The sequence below is a fragment of the Heptranchias perlo genome, chromosome 17 (genome assembly GCF_035084215.1).
Source record: "Heptranchias perlo isolate sHepPer1 chromosome 17, sHepPer1.hap1, whole genome shotgun sequence".
NCBI lineage: Eukaryota > Metazoa > Chordata > Chondrichthyes > Hexanchiformes > Hexanchidae > Heptranchias > Heptranchias perlo.
Genome location: NC_090341.1, coordinates 9,132,608 through 9,147,138, shown reverse-complemented (window position 1 = coordinate 9,147,138; position 14,531 = coordinate 9,132,608). Strand labels below are relative to the sequence as shown.

Genomic DNA, 14,531 nt, shown 5'->3' with positions numbered 1-14,531 from the left:
GTTTTCTAAAGAAAGTTCTGTGGCACAAACTTAAAGAGACATTTTTTTTGCTGTCAATATAATGGAAGTGTGAAGTACGACTGACAGAAAGGGAACAAATTATGACTGATCCAGAGCGGGGACCGATCCAGAGCAGGGACCGATCCAGAGCAGTTTTAATTATCCAAAGCTGCGACCAATCCAGTCTAGAGTTGTGACCATTTTGGAGGGGAACTGAACCAGAGCAGGGGCTGGGTAATACTAGGGATTTGGTAACACAAGGGGCTGGGTAACACGAGGGCCTGGGTAACACGAGGAGCTGGGTAACACGAGGAGCTGGGTAACACGAGGGGCTGGAAAACGACAGCATCAACTGGAGGGAAACCAGTCCCTTAAAATGAAAATAGCCTCACAACCATTTCTATACTGGCTTCGTATCAAAAGTAGATTCCATATGAATGTTGGGCCTTGATTACCAAATAAATCTCCATTAGTGTGAGACCTAAAATGGAAACATTTGTCTAAAATCCAAAGCAAAGCTTTTATCTTATTGGCCATCACTTTGCCCCACCCACCAGGAGAAGTGAATTCTCAATCTGATAAAAATCAAAACAAGTTCAACCAAATTAAACAGCTTGTGAAGTCCAGCTCGAGGTTTCACTGTGAGAAGCTCAATCCAATACGGTCACGTACTCCACGCATCTCATTCAGTCATTTCCTCAGTAATGTTTAGTTTATTTTTTTTGTAGATTTTAAGATTATTTGTCTTTGTGCATCTTTTGGTGGCTGTGCGTGTTTCCCTGTGTCTCTGTCTTACTCCGTGCCTCTGTGTCTCTGTATTTCCGTGTCTCTGTATTTCTCCGTGTCTCTGTATTTCCCTGTGTCTCTGGCTTTCTCTGTGCCTCTGTGTTTCTCTGTCTTTCTCTGTGTTTCTGTCTTTCCCTGTGTCTCTGCCTTTCCTTGCGTCTGTCTTTCCCCGTGCTTCTGTCCTACTCACTGTCTCTGTCCTTCTCACTGTCTCTGTCTCTTTCACCTGCTTTACTTTTCCTCATCCATCTCTAAATCACAAATTAGATGTATCCCAGCCTACAGACTTTTTGCCTTAGGAACTTAGAGATGGACAATCTCCCAGTGCCAATTTTTTCATTGGTATCTGACGTCAGTAACTACTTCTAAATCTGAGCCCCACTGATGGACTAAAGGTTGACATCCATCTGCTGACTAAGTACAGCCTGATGGAACTCATAATGTTCAAGTTATGGCGGACAAACATTAACACATTAAAGAGAACTTTGCTTAAAAAGATAATACAATTTTAAAATTGGGTCTACACACACAGATCCAGATTCTCAAAATGGTTCCTTCATCAAAGCAGCTTTAAAGCTGCCAGTAATATAGTGTGTTCGCTGGATGTAAGGATGAGTCCATGACTGGTAAGTCCTTGATTTTCGCTGGACTGTCTTGGAGTGACGTTCAGTGCAGATATGTTGCTTCCTCAGAAATCCAAGGAAGAATGACCTCGAGACTGTTCTCATTTACCTCAAAGTAGCTCGCTAACAGAGAGGCATTGGTGAAGGCCTGGGGTCGAGGTGGAAGGAACCCCATCTACTCAAGTGCAGGAGGTGTCGGCTTCAGGGAGATGTGAAAGGGAGGAGAAGGAGGATTAAAGAGCAACATATCCCCAAATACTACAGCCGTGTTATCATTCACTGGCCAAATGGGTAGACCCAGCCCGGGGTCTGCCAAAGTTGTTCTATCACAGGCTGCAAGGAGGTGCATGAGGGTTTAAAAAGCAATTTAGTTAACTTCTCTCAGACATTCCCCTCCCTTTCTGGCGAGGAGCCTTGTGGGGAATCGGGAATACGAAATCATGCATTCCAATCAGTCGCCACACCTCAAATGAAGATTAATGATGGAATTTAACAACACACATTGATTTGCTAGAAGGAAATGCATGTTGGCTTTTGTACGGGCGCCATACATTCCAACAAGGTACTGGTGCCATCTGCTAAAGAATAGTCAACCTGTGTGTAGATGAACAGTGGAACACAGCCAGCTTTTGATGATTTAATCCTCATGAAGGCAATCTAACAACATTACACGTTACCCACAGAGGACAGAGCAGGATTAAGTAAAGCTTCAATGATTAACCAAACTGACTGACAACATCTCTGGTTCCTTTATTAGGACTCATTTAGATTACAAAGTGTAGACATTACTTTCAGGACAAGTAGGTTTCTCCATCAATGCTTCATTATTGATCTTGGCACATGCAGTCTGGAACCGGTTTGATTGTCCTGTCTATTGCTGATCGCCAACTTAACTTCTCAAGCTTATTCTCGAGAAAACAAAACATTATCAGTAAAAACAATGCCTGCAGATGTTGGTTCGGAGTTTAGTTTTCCGTTGAGACCCCTCAGAACGGTACATGGACCAACAGGTGCTGGTCCTTCTATAGGACCTTTCTGCCATGGTTGCCTATTTGATACCCCATTTATCCTAAGGAATTGCTTCTGACAGCAAGTGTGCTCTCAGAGGCACTTTCATAGTATACACCTCCAGTGCACTTGTGAGGTGGTTCCAATCCTCACCTTCAGAGAGAGAGAGAAAGAAAGAAAGAAGGAGAGCGAGAGAGAGAAAGAAAGACTTGCATTTACATAGCACCTTTCATGACCTCAGGATGTCCTAAAGTGTTTTACAGCCAATGAAGTACTTTTGAAGTCTGGTCACTGTTGTAATGTAGGAAACGCAGCAGCCAATTTGCAGAGAGCAAGGTCCCACAAACAGCAATGTGATAATGACCAGACGATTTGTTTTAGCGATGTTGGTTGACGGATAAATATTGGCCAGGACACCGGGGAGAATTTTGTTGCTCTTCTTCAAAATAGTGCCATACGTCCATCTGAGAGGACAGACGGGGCCTCAGTTTAACATCTCATCCAGAAGACAGCACCTCCGACCGGTGCAGCACTCCCTACGTACAGGATTTTGTGTTCACATCTGGAGAGTGGGACTTGCACCCACAACCTTCTGACTCAGAGGTGAGTGTGCTATCACTGAACCACGGCTGATAGCAAGGCCGAGGCAGCTGTAGTCCTGTGCAGGCCAGCGGTTTGGTTTTCACATCACTGGTCTCTACACCCGACATCGGAGAGTGCACGCAGACTGAAGCATTGAGTTGCAAACTCAACGATATTGAGCAATTGCGCCTGCAGCCTGTACAGTAGCGGGGCAAGAGAGTTTTTCCCTTTTAGCCCCGTGTGCACTGTAAATCTCTGGGAGTTGACGCTAGATGAAGCACGCGGCACCAAATGTAAGTAAATTATCTGCATATACTCAGTCTACACATGCACAGGAACTGACAGACGTACAGGAGCTGCGCAGGATCAAGCAGGAATTAATTCTTGGCCTGGGGGAGCAAAATAAGGCATAAAAAGTTTCATTTTACACTCTTTATTCTGGTTAGGGGGTTTTGTGGATATAATTTTGTAGTAAATAGTCAGGTTACAGGCTCAGGAAAAGGTCATTGCAGTAATGCACATAGTACAGCTCGAGGAATGTGTCTCGTATGTAGATAGCTGGCAACATTCAAGTCTTCCAGATAAATGAGCTGAAGTCGACAAATTGGGGCTTTTAAGTAAATACAGCCTGTGAAGAATGAAGAATTACACAGATAATTTACAGCGCAAAGGCTCACTGTGAACAATCGATTGAACTAAAGAAAAGTGAAGTGTGTAATGGGACTGGGAATCATGCCGGCCCAGCTGGACACTGATGGCAGTTCACAGTGATGCAACACTCTACAGCGTCGTGTTAACAGAAGACATGGTGTGACCCAGAGGGCTGAGGGGGGGGTCCTGGTGATTCACCTCCCATTGATTGATGTCCACATTTACATCCGATAAATAAGAGCACACTGTAGCAAAAAGGAGGTTCATCCTCGTCACAACTTTAGAATACACCGAATGATACAACGCAGAAGGAGGCCATTTGGCCCATCTTACCTCTGCTGGCACTTTGAAAGAGCTATCCAATTAGTCCCACTCCCCCATAGCCCTGCAAATTTCTCCTTTTCAAGTATTTATCCCATTCTCCTTTTGAAAGTTACAATTGAATCTGCTTCCACCACCCTTTCAGGCAGTGCGTTCCAGATCATAGCAACTCGCTCCGTAAGAAAATTCTCTTCATCTCCCCTCATTACTGGAAAAACGAAATGACTGCCTACATGAAGTTCTCTGATCAGAGGCAAATGAAGATGATGGGGAGTGGGGGGGTGGTGGCGGTGGGTGAGTGAATGAGTTTGCAAAATATTCTCTCAAATCAAAAATATACTTGTGCTATGATGAGGAAATTTGTTGAATAGCAAACTTCTGACGCCAAAAAGAAAATTTGATGGGAGGTTGAAAGCCCAGCCTTTAATGAGATCCATTTCCATGGGTTCCATTTACTCATTTTCTTTTACTGTAAATTTCTGACGGAATACAATTGTTTACACCATTTTTTCTTCGTTATTTCTCTCTTGGCTCTACAACAATGGAAGTGCTTCTCTCTATCAACATTTGTGAAGTGAGTTTTTAACATTTTCAAGCTAAGGATGTCAATACTTGGGTAAGGAACCCCACAATACACCACAACATCATAATACAGTCTGCACCTGATATCAGCATTGGACGTTCCCAGGCAAGGTGGAGGGTAGGTCAGATACAATAGGGATATGACAAAATGTGTATTAATGTATGATAATATGCCATACAATTATATGTTGCGACCAAATAACAATTGCAATCAAATGTATGCCATCACACCACACTTTGAGTACTGTGCACAATTCTGGTCGCCATATTATAAAAAGGGTAGAGAGGCACCAGAGAAGGTACAAAAAAGATTTACACGGATGATACCATTTATCGGATGTAAATGTGGACATAAATCAATGGGAGGTGAATCATCTGATATCTATCAGGAAAGATTGAACAGACTGGGGCTCTTTACTCCAGAAAAGAGAAGGCTAAGGGGCAACCTCATAGAGGTCGTTAAGATTATGGAAGGGTTTGATGGGTAGACGTAGAGAAAATATTTCCACTTGTGGAAGAGGCCAAGACTAGGGGCAATAAATATAATAAAGTCACGAATAAATCCAATGAATTCAGGAGAAACTTCTTTACCCAGAGATTGGTTAGCATGTGGAACTCACTACTGCAAGGAATAGTTGAGGTGATTAGCATAGATGCATTTATGGGGAAGCTAGATAAACACATGGGGAAGAAAGGAATAGAAGGATATGCTGATAGGGTTAGATGAAGAGAGGTTGGATCGGATGGGCCAAATGACCTATTTCTGAGCTGTACTATTCCATGTATAAGAACATAACATAAGAAATAGGAGCAGGAGTAGGCCAATCGGCCCCTCGAGCCTGCTCCGCCATTCAATAAGATCATGGCTGATCTGATCCTAACCTCAAATCTAAATTCATGTCCAATTTCCTGCCCGCTCCCCATAACCCCTAATTTCCTTTACTTCTAGGAAACTGTCTATTTCTGTTTTAAATTTATTTAATGATGTAGCTTCCACAGCTTCCTGGGGCAGCAAATTCCACAGACCTACCACCCTCTGAGTGAAGAAGTTTCTCCTCATCTCAGTTTTGAAAGAGCAGCCCCTTATTCTAAGATTATGCCCCCTAGTTCTAGTTTCACCCATCCTTGGGAACATCCATACCGCATCCAAATGTAAACAGCTGTAGTGGTGAAGAAAGCTACTTTCTATTCCAGTGTCTAAAATTCATCAAGTCCATGCTCCCGGCAGGCACTGCAGTCAAAGAGAGTGCGAGTCAGAGAATCAATGCTACAGTGCTGTAGCCCCATTGCCAATCTGCCATCCCTCAGCACATGGGAGAGCAGGATTGCTGAATTCCTCTCTCATTATTTTATTTATTATTTTTTTTATTCGTTCACGGGATGTGGGCGTCGCTGGCAAGGCCGGCATTTATTGCCCATCCCGAATTGCCCTCGAGAAGGTGGTGGTGAGCCGCCTTCTTGAACCGCTGCAGTCCGTGTGGTGACGGTTCTCCCACAGTGCTGTTAGGAAGGGAGTTCCAGGATTTTGACTCAGCGACAATGAAGGAACAGCGATATATTTCCAAGTCGGGATGGTGTGTGACTTGGAGGGGAACGTGCAGGTGGTGTTGTTCCCATGCGCCTGCTGCCCTTGTCCTTCTAGGTGGTAGAGGTCGCGGGTTTGGGAGGTGCTGTCGAAGAAGCCTTGGCGAGTTGCTGCAGTGCATCCTGTGGATGGTGCACACTGCAGCCACAGTGCGCCGGTGGTGAAGGGAGTGAATGTTTAGGGTGGTGGATGGGGTGCCAATCAAGCGGGCTGCTTTATCTTGGATGGTGTCGAGCTTCTTGAGTGTTGTTGGAGCTGCACTCATCCAGGCAAGTGGAGAGTATTCCATCACACTCCTGACTTGTGCCTTGTAGATGGTGGAAAGGCTTTGGGGAGTCAGGAGGTGAGTCACTCGCCGCAGAATACCCAGCCTCTGACCTGCTCTCGTAGCCACAGTATTTATATGGCTGGTCCAGTTAAGTTTCTGGTCAATGGTGACCCCCAGGATGTTGATGGTGGGGGATTCGGCGATGGTAATGCCGTTGAATGTCAAGGGGAGGTGGTTAGACTCTCTCTTGTTGGAGATGGTCATTGCCTGGCACTTATCTGGCGCGAATGTTACTTGCCACTTATCAGCCCAAGCCTGGATGTTGTCCAGGTCTTGCTGCATGCAGGCTCGGACTGCTTCATTATCTGAGGGGTTGCGAATGGAACTGAACACTGTGCAGTCATCAGCGAACATCCCCATTTCTGACCTTATGATGGAGGGAAGGTCATTGATGAAGCAGCTGAAAATGGTTGGGCCTAGGACACTGCCCTGAGGAACTCCTGCAGCAATGCCCTGGGGCTGAGATGATTGGCCTCCAACAACCACTACCATCTTCCTTTGTGCTAGGTATGACTCCAGCCACTGGAGAGTTTTCCCCCTGATTCCCATTGACTTCAATTTTACTAGGGCTCCTTGGTGCCACACTCGGTCAAATGCTGCCTTGATGTCAAGGGCAGTCACTCTCACCTCACCTCTGGAATTCAGCTCTTTTGTCCATGTTTGGACCAAGGCTGTAATGAGGTCTGGAGCCGAGTGGTCCTGGCGGAACCCAAACTGAGCATCGGTGAGCAGGTTATTGGTGAGTAAGTGCCGCTTGATAGCACTGTCGACGACACCTTCCATCACTTTGCTGATGATTGAGAGTAGACTGATGGGGCGGTAATTGGCCGGATTGGATTTGTCCTGCTTTTTGTGGACACGATAGCTTTGGATGAACAAGGCCCAATTGTTCACACCCTTCCAGAATACCAACCCTGCCCACCTTCCCATTACAGCTGTTTCATAAATGAGTTCTGCCCTCGATTGCCCGTCTCGATGACCAATTCTGGCTGGTCACCGTGCTTCGAAAAATAGTTCCTGACATCAGTGCTAAATTTGTCCTTCGCTATCCTGAACATGTGTCCACGTGCGTAAGCGGGTTTCCGCTGAACTACCAGCGGGGGAGAGAGGGATAAACCCCCCCCCCCCCTCAAACTGAGGAAATTCCCAGTGACAGAGACTAATAATGGAAGGTGAACAGCTGCTTACCTCTCCTCTGTGCCCCACATACACCAAGGCACACAGCGGCTGGAAAGCGCCCGTTCCGCAGGCCAGCAGGTGGGTCCGGTTGTACGGATGCAGCACCCGGACGTAGTTGGCGCATTCGCTCTGTAACAGAAAGGAGAGAAAAATAAGGTGCTAAATTCATCAGAGGGCCGAGGCCAGAGGTTCAGGTTTGTGCTCATCAAGGTGAGGGATGTCAGCGCTGGGCACAGGAACATAGGACCAGAAGTAGATCATTCAGCCCCTCAAGCCTGTTCCACCAATCAATTAGATCATGGGCTGATCTGCATCTTAGTCCATTTATCCGTCTTGGTTCTGTAACCCGTTATACCCTTGCCTAACTAAAATCTATCAATCTCAGTCTTCAAATTTTCAATTGACCCCCCCACCACCCACCACCCACCCCAGCCTCAACAGCTTTTTGAGGGAGAGAGTTCCAGATTTCCACTACCCTTTGTGTGAAGAAGTGCTTCCTGACATCACCCCTGAATGGCCTAGCTCTAATTTTAACATAGAAAATAGGAGCAAGAGTAGGCCATTTAGAGCCTTCCCACCATTGTATACCGAGGGGCTGCAATCAGGGAAAACCCCCCCGGGCAGAATGTAAAATTCAAATTGCTGTAATGTACCTGTAATGAATCTGTAATCAATAATCTGTATTGAGTATAATGCAATGAGATACCCCAGAGTGTCATGAACTGTAATTATGTAAAATGTGTTCATTGAACTGTACTTGATTTAACCTGCAAATTGTATAATCTGTATTGCGTACGTTTGGAATGTGATATGACAACTGTATTGTATGTTTTGCTACAAATTTTATGAATAAAGTATATTTTTTGAGCCTGCTCCGCCATTCAATATGATCATGGCTGATCCTCTATCTCAATACCATATTCCCGCTCCCTCCCCATACCCCTTGATGCCTTTTGTGTCTAGAAATCTATCCAGCTCCTTCTTAAATATATTCAGTGACTTGGCCTCCACAGCCTTCTGTGGTAGAGAATTCCACAGGTTCACCCCCTCTGAGTGAAGAAATTTCTCCTCATCTCAGTCCAAAATGTCCTACCCCATATCCTGAAACTGTGACCCCTCGTTCTGGACCCCCCCCAGACAGGGGAAACATCCTCCCTGCATCCAGTCTGTCTAGCCCTGTCAGAATTTTATATGTTTCAATGCGATCCCCTCTCATTCTTCTAAACTCGAGTGAATACAGGCCGAGTCGACCCAATCTCTCCTCAAATGACAGTCCTGCCATCCCAGGGATCAATCTGGTGAACCTTCGCCCCCTTGTTCTCAACTCCCCCACCAGAGGAAATAGTTTCTCTCTATCTACCCTATCAACTCCTTTGATCATCTTTAACACCTCAAGTAGGTAACCCCTTAATCTTCTATACTCCAGGGAATACAAGCCTATTCTATGCAATCTGGCCTCATAATTTGCCCCAGTATTATTCTGGTGAATCTGTGCTGCACCCCCTCCAAGGCCAATATATCCTTCCTGAGGTGCGATGCCCAGAACTGAATGTAGTACTCCAGGTGGGGTCTAACCAGAGCTCTGTCCAGCTGTACCATAACTTCCACCCCTTTGTATTCCAGCCCTCTTGAGATAAAGGCCCACATTCCATTAGCCTTTTAAATTATTTTTTTGTACCTAAAATACTGGTAGACTGTCCCCCTCTGGTACTGAAGACCAACATCAAACCCTCAAACGTCACTCCATGAGTTAAATGTAGAATTCCCAACGTCCTCCCTACCTGTTCTTTTCTTTGTATCTTAATAATGTATTTTAGTAATGAGAATGGATTTAGACTCTGTCGTGTAACTCAGAGACTCTGGCCGATAACTTTTGCTGCTGTTTTCTCTGAATCCTTTCCATTGTCTTCACATCCCTTGCTACATATAGGAACACCATCACCACAGGCACTGCAGCAGTTTGAGGAGAAGGCTCACCGTCTCAGGGAAGGGTGAGAGTAAAATCAGCCCCTCTGCTTTTAATACCTTTGTTGAAATGACATGAGCAAAGTTTGTAGGAGTGACCCTATGATGTTCTGCTGGTTATATCTACCCAATCACTTCTGCTATCATTGGTCACTGACCTTTGTTTCCTATTGCTTAGCCAATTTCTGATTCAACTTAATACTTCCTCCCTTATCGCAATAGCTTTTCCTTTTGGCACAGAGTCTCATGTGAGGCACCTGGTCTAATACCTTCTGAAAAATCATGGAATCATACAGCACAGAAGGAGGCCATTCGGCCCATTGTGCCTGTGTCGGCACTTTGAAAGAGCTACCCAATTAGTCCCACTCCCCCTGCTCTTTCCCCATAGCCCTGCAAATCTTTCCTTTTTAGATTTTATCCAATTCCCTTTTGAAAGCTACTACTGAATCTGCTTCCACCGCCCTTTCAGGCAGCGCATTCCAGATCATAAAAACTCGCTGAGTAAAAAAATTATCTCCTCATCTCCCCTCTGGATTTTTTGCCAATTATCTTAAATCTGGTTACTGATCTTCTTGCCAGTGGAAACAGTTTCTCCCTATCGACTCTATCAAAACCCCTCAGATACATAAATCTAGATATATCTAGCACATTAACCACTGGCAACATGCACTAGTGCTTTTCCTGCTATAGATATCAGCCAAAGGCTTCCGATTTCCAGGTTAATCGTTTCTGATTCTCCCACCACAAGAACAACTGGAGTAACATCAATTGGTTTCCTGTTAACTGCTACCATCCATCATCTCCCCATGAAAACTTCCATCAATACTTCCTTAACTTTTTAACAATCAATTTACTTCTCTGGACTCAGTGGAGCTCTGCGATTACTGATGTGTTGACTCATCTGTCAGCAGCACTTCCTGATTTGAAGTGTTTTTACATATCAAGTATTGGCCTGTTTGCACCTTCAGATTTTGACCTTTCCAATTGGCTTTCGGCGTCAGTTTTTCTTTTCATCCAATCAAAGCCCACTTCTTTAAGAAGTAGCTCCCAGCTTCAAAACAAATGGCAAAAGCCAAGAGGAAGAAGATAGGGACAACAGCGACAATCTGCATTGGCATGGCACCTTTAACATAATGGGACGGAATTTGGTGAGAAAATAATTCCGCATGAACAACGCACGCCGTTATTAATGTGCAAATCGACCAGCCATTTGTGGCGAGGACGAGATAGCCCGTGAATTGCGAATCGCCACAAGTTGCTGGACGATTTGCGCCCCTCCGCCGTTAGCTTTGTGAAAACGGCATCTCGCCCGCAACCTCCCCGTGAGTTTCATGAAATTGCTGCATTTGCACATTAATTCATATTAAACTCGCCACAAAAGGTTAAATCAACTAATTAATAAATTTTGTACCCTTTTAACGGCGTGATAATTTTTAATGACGGCCAATCAACCTCTCTGGCCCAGAAAGTGAACAATTAAAAGTGTGGAGTCTCATTCCTTCAGGTAGTGAATTTTGGTTGGCGATTTTAAAAATGTCACATTTTAAATTTTTAAATTTTTTTTTCTTACTTTTAGTTTTTGTCTCTTTTTTCTCTCCCTCTTAATCCAATCTTTCTTTCCCTCCCTTTATTTCTCTTTCTCCACCTGATTTGACTCTAATTCATCCTCTTTCTCAGTCCTTCCTCTGTTTCTTTCTCAATCCTTTAATCGCATTGGTTAAGGAGATACACTGTTTGTTCCGTCGTTCACTGAGGTCCCAAGTATCCCGTTGCCCTCACACTGCCCCGTTATACGCTCGCACTTCCAGCAACTCTGTGGGCAAAACATTTTTGAGCTGAAGGGCGCAGGAAAAAGTCAAACTAACTGGGCAAATTTTGGCCCAATAAGACATCGCAAGACGCTTCACAGAGGAGAGAACGGACTGATCAGCAAATGCATCGAAGACAAGATAAATTGACCACCACGGCAGCTTCAGAATTGGAATTCAGTTTGAAAAAAAATCTGGAAATAAATAAAGAGCTGGTATCAGCGCAAGTGACATGAAGCTGTTGAATTATCGTAAATAAAAACCCCAACTGGTTCACGAATGTCCTTTAGGGAAGGAAATCTGCCGTCCTTACCCGGTCTAGCCTAAATGTGACTCCAGTCCCACACCAACGTGGTTGACTCTTAACTGCCCGATGACGTGACCTAGCAAGCCACTCAGTTGTATCAAACTGCTACAAAGAAAAACGGTTGAAGAAGAAGGCCCACCACCACCTTCTCAAGGGCAACTAGGGGTGGACAATAAATGCCAGCCTTGCCAGTGATACCCAAATCCTGAGAATGAATTTTTAAAAACCTTGCTATTTCTCTCCTTGTCTTCAAAAAGCCTCCTCTAAACATTTTGAGAAGGTTTTTTAAAAGGTGGGGAGGGAAGTAGCAAGGTGAAGAGATTTAGAGAAGGAGCTCCAAACAGCAGGACCAAGAAGGCTGAAAGCTCTGCCAATAAGTGAGCAACTAGAGGTGGAGGGGGACAGTGTGAGAAGAGAGGGAAAGAAAAGCTACATCCAATAGAAAAAGTGAAAATAATGGGGAAAAAGGGAATTGGGGGAAAAACGGAACGCAGGGCTAACAGAAACAAAAGGGGCAATTTTAACCTAACTCGCCCGTCAGGAAAACAACGGGATCGGGTGCAACCCTGGTTTTACACCCTGTCCAATTTTACTCTCCATTGAAGTCAATGAAGAGTAATATTGGGCGGAGTGTAAAATCAGCGTTCCATCTGATCCCCTTGCCTTCCCATTGGACGGGTTAGGTTAAAATGACCCCCTTTAAGTATTTAACTTTTAAAATGTTTATTTCAACTATGTAGTTTCGGGGTAATATCACAGTGGGGTAACTATGTCTGTCATTGGCTTCAATGTCATATATGTGTGCAAGCTGAAAGCTTTTATTCATTCATGGGATGTGGATGCTGCTGGCAAGGCCAGCATTTATTGCCCATCCCTAATTGCCCTTGAGAAGGTGGTGGTGAGCCGCCTTCATGAACCGCTGCAGTCCGTGTGGTGAAGGTTCTCCCACAGTGCTGTTAGGAAGGGGGTTCCAGGATTTTGACCCAGCGACGATGAAGGAACGGCGATATATTGTGTGTGACTTGGAGGGGGACGTGCAGGTGGTGTTGTTCCCATGTGCCTGCTGCTCTTGTCCATCTAGATGGTAGAGGTCGCGGGTTTGGGAGGTGCTGTTGAAGAAGCCTTAGCGAGTTGCTGCAGTGCATCCTGTAGATGGTTGCACACTGCAGCCACAGTGCACCGGTGGTGAAGGGAGTGAATGTTTAGGGTGGTGGATGGGGTGTCAATCAAGCGGGCTGGATGGTGTCGAGCTTCTTGAGTGTTGTTGGAGTTGCACTTATCCAGGCAAGTGGAAAGTATTCCATCACACTCCTGACTTTTACCTTGTAGATGGTGGAAAGGCTTTGGGGAGTCAGGAGGTGAGTCACTCGTCGCAGAATACCCAGCCTCTGATCTGCTCTCGTAGCCACAGTGTTTATGTGGCTGGTCCAGTTTAGTTTCTGGTCAATGGTGACCCCCAGGATGTTGATGGTGGGGGATTCGGCGATGGTAATGCCGTTGAATGTCAAGGGGAGGTGGTTAGACTCTCTCTTGTTGGAGATGGTCATTGCCTGGCACTTGTCTGGAGCGAATGTTACTTATGAGCCCAAGCCTGGATGTTGTCCAGGTCTTGCTGCATGTGGGCTTGGACTGCTTCATTATTCGGCCATTTCCCAGGGTCTGCAGGTAGCCTAAAGGGTTAATTGTATGCTGGGGTCATTTAAATTGTCCTTAATGGTTCGGAATGCCACTACATCCTCGAACAGCGAGCAACAGTCTCTCTTCATGTGGGTCCTGATGTTGCCACTTCGCCCTCACACGTGCCAGCTTTTCATTAGAACATAAGAAATAGGAGCAGGAGTCAGCCATAGTGCCCCTCGAGCCTGCTCTGCCGTTCAATAAGATCACGGCTGATCTTCGACCTCAATTCCACTTTCCCGCCCTATCCCCATATCCCTTGATTCCCTTTGTGTCCAAAAATTTATCGATCTCAATCGTGAATGTACTCAACGACTGAGCATCCGCAGCCCTCTGGGGTAGAGAATTCCAAAGATTCACAACCCATTCAAACAAGAACAGCAAGTGTTTTGGCCTGTGAGGATGTCATACTCCAATACATCTACATATTAACTCAATTCCTGTTCCAGCTGGGTTTTGCCACCTGCTTATGATGGCGTAGCCTCCCCATGCCCTGTAAACAATGAAGGGAAAGCAATAGACAATCTCAGAGAAGTTATTACTTCACCGCTATGCCAGCTGTTACACAGAGGCCTCCGATTGAGGCCCTCTTTACCATTTAAGGCCTGACAAGATGCTCTGAGGTCAGCAGGTCGCTTTCCCATTGCACCAGTTATAGTGAGGAAATGGCTGCCCTATTGTTCTTGCAGTGTCGTTCAATGTGTGTTCCTGTGAGGCAACAATTCCCAGTGAGACACACAGACTGCTCCTCAGAGACATACGCACTTCCACCACCATATCAGTATTTCTACAATAACCCTCCCTCGCTGATGAAAGGACTTTGCTGAGGTTGGGAAGTGGGCATCGAAATCTTGATAGAAAAGAAAATAAATTATCGCTGCCAAAGAAAGCAGGCAAGTAACAGCAGAGACAGATTCTCTTATGCAGGTCAAAGTAGCAAGGGCAGAAATAGAATTTCACATCGTTCCCATCACATACTCTAGTGTTTAATATAATTGAATAAGAAAACCCAGCCCACACTCATTGTAACACTGCCTCTGTTACACATCCCACCCTCATTATAAGGCTTTCGGTTTACAATACATTATCTGTGATACACACCCCTTACTCATTATAAGACTCTCAGAAC

General features: G+C 45.2%; 1 protein-coding gene across 2 annotated transcripts in view; it reads right to left on the bottom strand.

Moving 5' to 3' along the window:
* Positions 1–14,531, bottom strand: part of sema3bl (sema domain, immunoglobulin domain (Ig), short basic domain, secreted, (semaphorin) 3bl) — a 142,083-nt gene that overhangs the window by 44,330 nt on the left and 83,222 nt on the right. For both annotated transcript variants that reach the window (XM_067998436.1, XM_067998437.1), the window contains exon 4: positions 7,655–7,774. In XM_067998436.1, coding sequence (XP_067854537.1) covers positions 7,655–7,774 — 120 coding nt within the window. The remainder of the gene's footprint in view (positions 1–7,654; positions 7,775–14,531) is intronic.